At 63.5% G+C, this 10,424-nt stretch overlaps 1 protein-coding gene across 1 annotated transcript; it reads left to right on the plus strand.

Annotated features, from left to right (window-relative positions):
* The first annotated feature begins 104 nt into the window (after positions 1–104).
* CHLRE_11g467673v5 (uncharacterized protein) lies at positions 105–10,128 on the plus strand. Its single transcript, XM_043067425.1, has 18 exons — positions 105–402; positions 470–766; positions 830–947; positions 1,324–1,550; positions 1,729–1,971; positions 2,252–2,376; positions 2,693–2,799; positions 2,985–3,058; positions 3,283–3,372; positions 3,700–4,596; positions 4,662–5,402; positions 5,683–5,840; positions 6,015–6,177; positions 6,324–6,408; positions 6,568–6,683; positions 6,985–7,247; positions 7,445–7,604; positions 7,899–10,128. Exons 1-18 carry the CDS (start codon positions 322–324, stop codon positions 8,262–8,264), a joined length of 4,311 nt encoding a protein of 1,436 aa, XP_042919422.1. The 5' UTR covers positions 105–321; the 3' UTR covers positions 8,265–10,128.
* Positions 10,129–10,424: the final 296 nt, after the last annotated feature.

A 10,424-nucleotide genomic window follows, 5' to 3' on the forward strand; every position in this document is an offset into this window, starting at 1 on the left:
ATTTGCAGGTTTGTGTGGTCGGGGGGGGGGGGAGACCGGGTATTGCAGGGGTGTGCACTGCCGATTTGGTGCAGACCCTTATCACAAAGTCGGGTTATCCACAAGCGATATAACTACTCTCTACTTCGTCACACTTAGTGCTGATGAAGTTCTGGCACGGGGACGTGTAGGGGTCGCACGAACAGCGCGGTCTCAGCCGACGGGAGCCTGCCCGTGGTCCTCTAGCCGTTTACCAACCCCAGTAATGCGTAGCTTCAACGAGCTTTAACAATGCCGCAATGTCGGGAAGTGCGAGACAAGTAACAAGCACGCGCAAATACCATGGCAAGCGCAAGCCCCGCCTGGAAAGCCGCCGGGCAACGCTGCTCCACCTTTGCAACCTGTATCCGGGACAGGTTGAGGGTGAGTCGTTGTTCATCGACTGAGGGAATTCAGAACTTCTTAGTCAGGCTTGTTCATGTTCGCGCAGGCGTTCAACACTATCGCACGCTCATCACCCTGGATTATACTAGGTGTACCGTTTCTGACATTTCTTGTACTAGCAGCAGCAGGGATCATAGCCGTTGCGTTGAGCGCGAGAGGCGCTGCGCAGCATTCTCGAGACGAGGCCTTGTCGCTGGCTCGGGCAGCTGCTTCACAGTACGGCCAGCAACTAGCGTTCGCTAGCTCTGCGGTGGAGGTTCTGGCTGCGGTGGTGAGCGCCAACCCCAGCTATGACCGCGCCTCCAGCCGCTTCAACACTACGGCACCCGCGTTGCTGGATACGGTACGTTCCGTGGCTTCACAGGCCCTGCAGGGTCCTGTCTAAACTTCCCTTCTTACACTGCAGGCGCCCACAGGCTCAATCTCTTCCTTGCATGTGCTTCCTTCCGGGCGGCTGCGGTTGGTGTATCCAACTACCGAGGCCGTTTCGGACATGTTAGGTTTCGATGCCCTTGCCGACACAGGTAGAGTGCCGTGGGAGCGCGCGCAGCGGGCGTTGGGGGCACTAGCTTTGTGTAGCCAACATCGCGATGGCTGTTGGGCTGCACGGCCTGTGGGATGGGGAAGGCTTGTGCGCGGGTGCAGTGCAGTTGCGGCACGTTCGTCTGTACCCACTTTCCTCCAGCTGCTGCTGCAGCGTTCAGCCCCTGATCCCCTGGCCACGGCCCCTGTCTTACAATCACGTCATTACATGCCAGCGACGAGATCACCTCTCTGTCTTTCCGCTTTTCCGGGACCGCCGGGCTATCACCGCGTCTCACCGGGCACCCACGCATCGTGCCGTGCCGCGGTGACTCACTGTGTGCTACCCATGCTGTTCCCCGCTTGCGCACGCTGCAGGTCCCGCAATGGGTGACACGTACTCGGAGGATCTGGCGTTTGTCGGGCCCCTTCCTCCTATGCCCGGTCGGGAGGCTGAGGGGCCGCTGCTGCTGGTACGGCGGGCCATCTTCGTCCCACTGCCTGCCGACTTAAGTAACAACTTTGGCCGACCGGACTTGCCAAACCCTTCGTGCGGGGACCTGTGCGCTTACAATCAGACTCGTGGAACCGTATTCTGGGGCCTGGTGAGTGGGGAACGAAACATGACCTCCTTGTGTGTTGTGCGTTTGCCAGGCCATGCAAAACGTGCGCACGGCTGCGCAGCGCGCGGCTGCGTCCATATTCCTGCTGCAGCAACCTCCTGGGTTACCCCGAGTGAACTCCTGTTGACCAAACTGCTTGCTTGCATGCATGCATGTGCAGGTTGTCTGCGAGGTCCTGGTGCGAGCGCTTGACAGCAGCTCTGCAGCGGCGTCGCAGCAGAGCCACCCTCAGCCGCTGCTACCCACGGCGTTGGCGACGCCTGCGGTGTCTGCCCTCCGCGCGCTGGGCGGCGTGGGTTACGCCTACCGCCTGACTGCCGGGAATGGTGTGGTGGTGACGGCGTCAGGAGACGAAGCCCCACGTGAACCGGTCACCGCATCCCTCGCCCTGCCAGGCAGTGAGGTGCGTGAAGAGGCGTGTGCAGCCATGCATGACGGTGGGGGCCAGTGCGTGTGCGTGTCTGTGTGTTGGGGGTGGGGGGCGGGGTGTGTGGGGGGGTGGGGGGTGCGGGGGTACGGTGGCTGCTGGCCAAGCGGGCGTAACACAAAATGTTGCGTCGTTGCGAATGCGAGTGTTTAACTGCAGCCGCGTTATCAAAGGTAACGCTGCGTAACGCTACACGCTGTATCTGTGTCCCGCCCGCCGCGCCCGGGTCCGCGCTACGCACCATGCGTACTCGCAGTGGCAGCTGCAGGTGTGGCACCAGTCGGGCAGCTGGAAGCCGGGCTGGTTCGGCGGCGCGCTGGCAGCCGCGATCCTACTGGCGGCGGCGGCGGCGCTGCTGCTGTGCCGCATGCTGGTCTCCAGGTGTGGTGGGCGTGGGCGTGGTGTGGGTGGGTGGGTTGGACGTGGGTGCGTGCGCATGTGGGTCGAACGTGTGGGACTGTGCATGCGGGTCGGCACGCAATGTTGGGCATGGAGGACGGGCCGCGTGGAGGCTTCCGTACGTGGCTTGCCCTGTCGGGCCAGCCAATGCATATGTTGCGTACGTGTAACACGGCGACCTAGGACCCCATGCTCCTGACTCTGTTGATCGTTTCCTTTCCGTCTCATTGAATCTCCTGACCTCTCACGTGCGGTCTCGTCCGAACTGCCCCATGCAACGGAACCCGACCACCACCAGGCGGCGCCACGCTATGCTGCTGGAGGCGCTGCTGCCGCGGGACCTGCTCAAGGAGCTCAGTGCCACACACGCCGAGACGATGGGGCGGGCCGGGCCGCTGGATGCAGGTGGGCGCGGGGCAGGGCCTGGACAGGGGCGGGGCTCGGATTTGGGTTGGTTGGGGGAATACGGTAGTCGAAACCGTTCCTGGGTATTACTGAGACATGCTGGGGAACTGAAGGCATGTGTGTGTTGTTGTTGTGTATGTGTGCGTGTGTGTGCATGTGCCGCCCGCCGCCCTCGGCCCGCACAGCCGCGTCGCCCGCGGGGCTGCTGCTGGAGCTGCTGGGCAGCCTGCTGGCGGGGTCGCCGCCCGACCTGCGCCAGGTGGGTGGGTGGTTGTGGTTGTGGGTGGTTTAGGTGGTTGTGGGTGGGTGTGGGTGACGAGAAGCAAACTCAGTGTGTGCTGGGTGGATTGCGGGTGCAACTGCGGGAGGGTACGCACGAAGATGTTGCAAGTTGTGCATTGCATGGCGGCGAAACTGGGACCTGTTATGATCTTGCCACCATCGCGATGAGTGTTAACAAGGCCGTGGCCGCACTACACGCAGGTGGTTCTGCTGCGCTCACTGGTGCTCCGGCAGGCGGACTGGTACCACCCGCTGGGGGTGGCGCAGGCCATCAAGGGTGCACACCTGGAGGTACGTCACGTGCTGCTGGCGTGCGTGCGTGCGTGCGTGCGCATGCGTGCATTTGAATGGATGCGTGGGCATGTGGGTGGCTGTGGCCGCAGCACTGGCCGCTTGCTTGCGCGGCTTGGGTCCAGCGCGGCGTGACCCACATGCGTTCGTGGCGATTGTGCACGTGCTTTCTTCCCGATCGTAACCTTCCTGGCCCAGACCGCGCCTGCCAATGGCGAGCGTCGTGTGTTGAAGAGCACAAGGAAAGCAAAGCGCAAAGACAGTGTATGCGATGCAGCAACGAGCGACGTGTGTTTGTGCGGTGCGTCAATTCCGTGTGTTCGACAGAGCGACGTGGCCCGCGCATTGATGCGGCAACTGGGCACGGGCTCGGGCACTGACAGCGTGTCAAGCAGACCAGACTTCTGGAAGACGGATGACGAGGGTGTCGATGTCAACGACGGCGATGGCGGATACGATGGCGTTGAAAGTGACCCGATGGAGCGGCGGCAGCGCGGCAGCGCGGCAGGTGGCGGCCGGGCCGGAGGGGGTTGGCAGGGCGCGGGCGGTGGCGGTGTGGGTGGCGTGGACAGCGACGCCGTTGATCCGGCGCAGCAGCAGCAGGAGCAGCTGGGCACCTTGCGCGGCGCGCTGGCGTTTGTGCTCTCTCCTGCTGCGCAAGCCCTGCCGCTGCCACTGGCGGCAGCCAGTCGGGCTGGTCCGCTACATCTGGGGTCGAACAGCGATAGGGCGGCAGCCGCCACCGGCGGCGCTGCCAGCTCTAGCACGGGCCGGCGGCGGCGGCGGCGCAGCAGCCTGCTTGGCCTGCAGGCGGGCGGCGGCGGCAGCGCTGGCCCAGGCATGACACCCCTGCAGCAGCCGTCGGCGCCACTGATGAGCGCGGCGGCAATGCAGGCAATCTCGGCCGCCGACATCGACGCCGTTACCTTGGACCTGGCGTCCGCAGCTGTCGAGTTGCTAGAGACAACAGAGGACTTGGAGTTAGCCGCGTCCGGCGCGCTCCGCAGCTACCCAGTGCTGATGCCGCCTGTCGGCCCGCTGGGCCTGCAGCAGCATCCTTCGCAGCCGCAACAGCTGCAGTCGCAAGCGGCTCTGCTGCTGCAGTCCTGTGACTCCATGTCGTTTGCGGGCTTGGTCCTGCACCGCACCGACAGCAGCCAACAGCAGCAGCAAGCCAGGCGTGGCGGCCTGGGCAGCGGCTGGCGGCCGAAACCGGCGGCGTCTGCGTCCAGCTACCACCACGTGTTGGGGGGCTTCGGTGACGCCGGCAGCGCTGCCAGCGCCAGCAGGCCCCGCACAGTGCCGCGAGCAACTCGGGCTCCCCGCGTGCTCAACCGGCGCTGCCGCGACAGCCGCAGCAGCAGCCGCAACAGGCGCAACAGGCGCGGCGGGCGCAGACGCCCACCTACCCGTCCCTGCTTCCGCTGCCGCCTGCGGCGGCGGCGCAGTCGCCGGTGCCCTCGGGCGCCGCTGCAGGTCCCGCTGCCTCTGCAGGCAGTCGGTTGCTTCACAGCCTGCAGCAGCACAGGGTGGCGCGACAGCCGCAGCAGGACGCTCCACAGCACGCCTCCGCCACAATTGCCGGCGGCGACACGGCGCACCTGACGGCGACGAGTGCCGGGCGCGCCGCCGCGGCGCAGGACGCCGCTGCCCCCGCTGCTGACGGCGGCGGCAGCGACCGTGCATGCCAAGGCGGCGTGGACGCCGCATGTGAGGCCCACCGGAGGCCGCAGCAGCATGCAGGCCACAGTGACTTACGCGCCGGCGAGGAGGATGGCAGCAATCACAGTAGGGCCGCACGGCGGAGCAGCAACCGTCGGCATGGGTCCGAGGCAACCGCCGCAGCAGCCATGCGTCGGTTCACAGCGCGAGAGGAGGGGGAGGAGGAGGTAGAGGCTGCTGCCATGGATGGCTTGCTGGAGGAGGGGGAGGCGACGCGTTGCACCGCCGGCGTTCACCGCACCGCGGCGAGCTCGCGTGCTGTTGCTGGTGGTGCCATCGTGCCGCCTCCGGCGGCACTGCTGGACCAGGTGTGTGAGCGAACACGCCCTTGCTTGCTTGCTTGCTTCCTTGGCCAGGTCAGCCGACTGCTGCTCGCTTGGACCGCCGCACATTACCGCGTCCATCTAGTCCACCACACCCGAGCACTCACACTCACATACATGGTTGCACACACGCACTTGTGCGCTGTATCACGCACAGAAACACACACACATACACACACACGCACGCACGCACGTTTCGTTTTTTTAACACACGCACGCACACACACACACACACACACACACACACACACACACACGCGCACAGGTTGAGGTGCTGCTGGCTGGCTCGGGCGAGTGGCAGTACGACACGTGGGCGCTGGCGGAGGCGAGCGGCGGGCACGCGCTGTCCGTCATGGGGTTCTACCTCATGCAGCGGGAGGGGCTGGTGGCGGCCTTCCGCATACAGCCCGTGAAGCTGGCCAGGTGTGTGCACGCATGCGTGCGAGCGTGCGTGCAAGCGTGCGAGCGAGCGCGCATGTGTGGGATTGCCCTGTGGCTTGCGCGTGCACTTACCGGTGCGGAGGTTGGTTACTCTGTCTGCCGTAGGTTGGTGCACAACTGCTTTCCGGTGTGTTCGTGTGCGTGTGCCGCGCGCAGGCTGCTCCGTGCGCTGGAGGACGGATACCCCGCCGACAACCCCTACCACAACGCCACACACGCCGCCGACGTGCTGCGCACGCTGAGCGTGCTGCTGCGCGGCGCCCGGCTCACCGCCCACTACGCGCACGGGCTGGGGCTGCTGGCGTCGTACTTTGCTGCGGTACGTGCCGTATGCGAGGCGCGCTTTAAACTGCTGGAGCTTCCTACTGCGTTGCGCATGGCGTGTGGGAGTGTACAATGACGCTGACTGCCCCGCGGCATGCAATGCCCCGCACTCCCGCGCACGCCTGGTGTTGGTGCCTGCAGATCATCCACGACCACGGCCACCCCGGCCTGACCGGCGACTTCCTGGTCGCCACGTCCCACCCGCTCGCGCTGCGGTACAACGACCGTGAGTCTGCGAGTCTGCAGCTAGCCCAAGCAATGCCCATTCCTTCTCACACTGCTGTGCACATCAGTTGGGCCAGTGCCTCTTCCAGCTTAGTACACTACGACCATTCCACTCATCCCGCGCACATGCGGACGGCGGCTGCTTTGGCTTTTGCTGCAGGTTCGCCGCTGGAGAGCCACCACGCCGCCAGTGCTTTCACGCTGCTGGCGGAGCGGCCCGACCTGGACGCATTCGCCGAGCTGCCCAAGGAGCAGCGCACCGCCTTCAGGAAGCAGGTGGGTGTTTGTTAACATGCAGGACGCCTCCGCGCAATGGCGTGGGGGCGGCTGATGAGTGCGGGGCAGCGGTGCGGGGTAGTTGTTGTGTGCGCGGCGAGTGCTTGTGGGGATATACCGGCAGGGGCAAGCAGGTAAGTCGGTGGGGCCCCCGCTGCTGCCCCACGCACACGCGCACACTGTTTTTACCGCAACAAGCGCCGTGAGCAAGGCCCAGAGCATAGCTGGCACTAGCACAGCACCGCGCGTGATGCTCCCAGTAATTTTCACACACGCACCATATGCATGTAACCTACCCCAGGTGGTTGACATGGTTCTGGCCACGGACATGAAGCAGCACTTCTCGCTGTTGACCCAGTTCACGGCCCTGCACAAGGCACGGAAGGTTGGATTGAACGGCGACGGCGGCGGCCATGGCGCGAACGGCAAGGGCCTCACGCCCCCTGCGACAACGGCCGGCGGCGGTGGCACGACATCGAACGATTCGTCAACGCAGCGGCAGCAGCAACAGCAGGGTCCGCAACAGATGCTGCGCTCGCCGGCAGCGGCAACGCGAGCTGGCGGGTAAGCGATCTTGGGTCGCCCGTTCGCGTGAATGCTTGTACTGTGACCTGTGCATCTAGGCATGCCTTGCTAAGGACCGCCCCGGCTGTCTGGGACACCGCTGGAATTCAGCCATACCAAGGCCATACCTCTTGTGGCGCCTGCCAGAAATTACATGAAAGCTCACCACCTCACGTCACGCACCCGGCCCTCCGCAGTGCGATCACGTCGGCTGCCAGCAACGTGGCCCCGGCGGCGGACCCGCCGGCTGCATCCAAGTCCTCTTCCTCCCTGCAGCAGCAGGCCTCGCAGCCGCAGGCATCCCTGGAGCCCGCGCCGTCGCCCCAGGACGACGCAGAGCGCTCGCTCACACTGCAGGTGCGTGCGTTGGCGTGTCAGCGTGTGTAGTACCTGTGGCAAGGCCCCAACCGGAAGAGTGCATGTGGTTCGAGAGGTGCGGGGCTGGGCCGGGCCAGGCCGCACGGGACGGTCGCGGCTACTGCGGCAACCGGCACTCACGTATGCAGATGCGCACGCATGCCCCTAGATAGCGTCAGTTAATGGCGGCAAGCGCAATCTTTGCGTCCCAGACACTCAAGTTCGCTTGTAGCTCCCTTCCCACGCTTCCAGCGCTTCTGCCTTTCCGCCGCGCCTGCACGGTGCACCATGCAGATTGCGCTCAAGGCCGCGGACATCGGACACCTGGCCGCGGCGCTGCCGGTGCACTGCCGCTGGCTGGGGGTGTTGGAGGAGGAGTTCTTCCGGCAGGGCGACAAGGAGAAAGCTTTGGGCATCCCCATCAGCCCGCTCTTCGACCGCGCCAAGCAGGGCGTCAGCAAGAGCCAAGTGGGGTTCTTTGACTTTGTGGCGCTGCCGCTAGTGCGCGCGCTGACAGACGGCTTCCCAGGGGCCTCGCCGTTGGCGGCCTGCTTTGAGCGCAACTATACACACTGGAAAACGGTGGAGGCGGAGGCGGCGGCACAGCAGGCCGCGGCGCAGCAGGCGCCAGTACAGCAGCCGCGGCAGCGAGGGGAGTAGTGTACGCAAGGTAGCATGGGCCGTGTACAGCGGAGTGATTGAGGTAACCAGGCAAGGGCCCCACAAGGGCCCCATGGGCGCCGCAGTTGAAGGCGCAGCAGTATGAACGTCGTCATCCCGGAATAATGAAAACCCGAGCTATCATTGCTGTGAGACTTAACCAGGCCAGAAGTTCGGGGGGTGAGCTTGCAAAGGAGAACCAGGCGTGCGTTTTGAAGTGAGGGACGCGTAGCTAGGCAGTAGCCGTATTCGATATTTGGCAAGAAGTGCTGAAGGGGTGTTTGCGGCCATGTCCAATTATGATGTGTGGAGGCTTCTCAGAGATTCACAGCAATTATGGCTGTGTGCAAGTTGTTTGATGTGGCCATGTTGCGACGTGCCAACATTCGACGTTCCGAAATTTGACGTTGCGACGTACCTGTCTCGGGCTGCATTCGCATAGCTGCGCTTCCTAGCGCTCGGTTATATCATTTTATGACATCTGTGCGGCTAACGTAACCACACCAGTCAACCCCTCCAACCTGCCCCACCCTCTGCCACGCAATCATCAACCTGCCGCACATGACACTTTATGTGGAATACCATACCGTGCCACGTTCATCATATGCATGGGAGTGTGTACACACAGCAATTTGGCGGCTTGTATGTGCATACGGTATGTCGCAATGTCGTATGTCGGGAGGTTGCATGTTGACATGTCGCAACCTGACCTTGTCAAAGAACATGCAAGCCGCTGTACTGCGCTTCAATGCCTGAAGTGCTGTCCTTTAGTTGAAGTATGGAGGAATCAAGTACGGCAGGAAGTAATCTGTGGCACGGTTCTGTAGGGCATTAATGATGTTGTCAAGCAACCTTCGTTTGGAGGGCATTGCATGTCGTTAGCATGCTGGCTGCGAAGAATGCGGCATACTGTACGGTACCACATATGCGCGTGGCTGGTATGGTACATGATGGGGACTGTAGGCTGGAAGGCGACGGGGCGTGTCCTGCAGAGTTGAGGGTGATGTGAGGTGGTGAGGGGTCTCGTGCGGGTTTCCCGCCCCAGTCCCCCGTCGGGGCCTGTCCATGGCAGGACCCCACATTACCAACAACACATGTTTCCCGGAGAAGGACCTCCAAAGGCATCCTGAGGTGCCTGCTGACCCCCGTGGAGCGACAGCTCGGCGTCCCCTCTGAGGCTCTGCCTGACAGGGGGAGCCAGTCACTACCCACAGTACCACTGATCTCCGGGGGCTTACTGCACTGAGTTGGGCGGCCAGGCCAGGGCAGGCTGCTGGTTTTGGCGTAGGGCGGTGGTGTGTACGGCGTGCCTTGCGAGTTCGAGCGAGGCACGTAGTTGTAGGCCGGTTGGGATGGGCACTGATCCAGGGGCGTATAGGATGGAGAAAGCGGTGTGGAATGGTGCTTCTGCCATGCTGGCTGGGCCCAACAAGCACGTGGACGCGCATGCCTAGATATGCGCGCAACCAGCGCTCGTATCTTTTGCAAAGAACTAAAGAAGTGGGGGGTAGGAAGCTCAGACTCGTACCCCATGCTCGTATTTATAAAGCTTTAGCAGAGCATTACGCACGTTCTTTAGTTTTGTCAGGGGTGGTCTGGTGATCTGGGCCGCCAAAGGTGGGGGTCGGTTGTCGGGTGATATCGTGTGTGCGGCACCTACCTAGGCCCCCGAGTGCACCGGGGCGTGCCGGTATTACTGTTGGTTTGCCATCCCCTGCATGGCGGGCTGCATGGGCCTTGCCGGGGGGCTTATGTGACTTGACCGCGACCTGGCTCGCTGGTTGAGTTGCCGCCAGCGCAAGCTAGCAGAATCGGAGCTAGCAGAATGATTATCACTCTGCTCTGTGTTAACTCATACCCAACCCATGAGCCATGCATGCCTCTGTCCACCTCTCCGCCGCCTGTCTCAAACGGGAGCATCGACAGCCCCGTCAGTCTGCGTTAGTCTGTCTAGGCCCCGCAGCAGCAGCCAGCTCTACGCTGATTACCTTTGTACCCAGTAGCGGAGTTGTGCCGGAAGGGTCATGGCGCAGGACAACCGCCATGTGGGCGGCGTTGGGGCAGCACACGTCGCAGCTGTAGCCCAGGGCGCAGATGGCGCCGCAGTCGGCGCAGCCGGCAGCGACCGGGCGTGGCCGCGTGCCGGTATGGCGCTGGCCC

This window comes from Chlamydomonas reinhardtii, chromosome 11 (assembly GCF_000002595.2).
Source record: "Chlamydomonas reinhardtii strain CC-503 cw92 mt+ chromosome 11, whole genome shotgun sequence".
Classification (NCBI taxonomy): domain Eukaryota; kingdom Viridiplantae; phylum Chlorophyta; class Chlorophyceae; order Chlamydomonadales; family Chlamydomonadaceae; genus Chlamydomonas; species Chlamydomonas reinhardtii.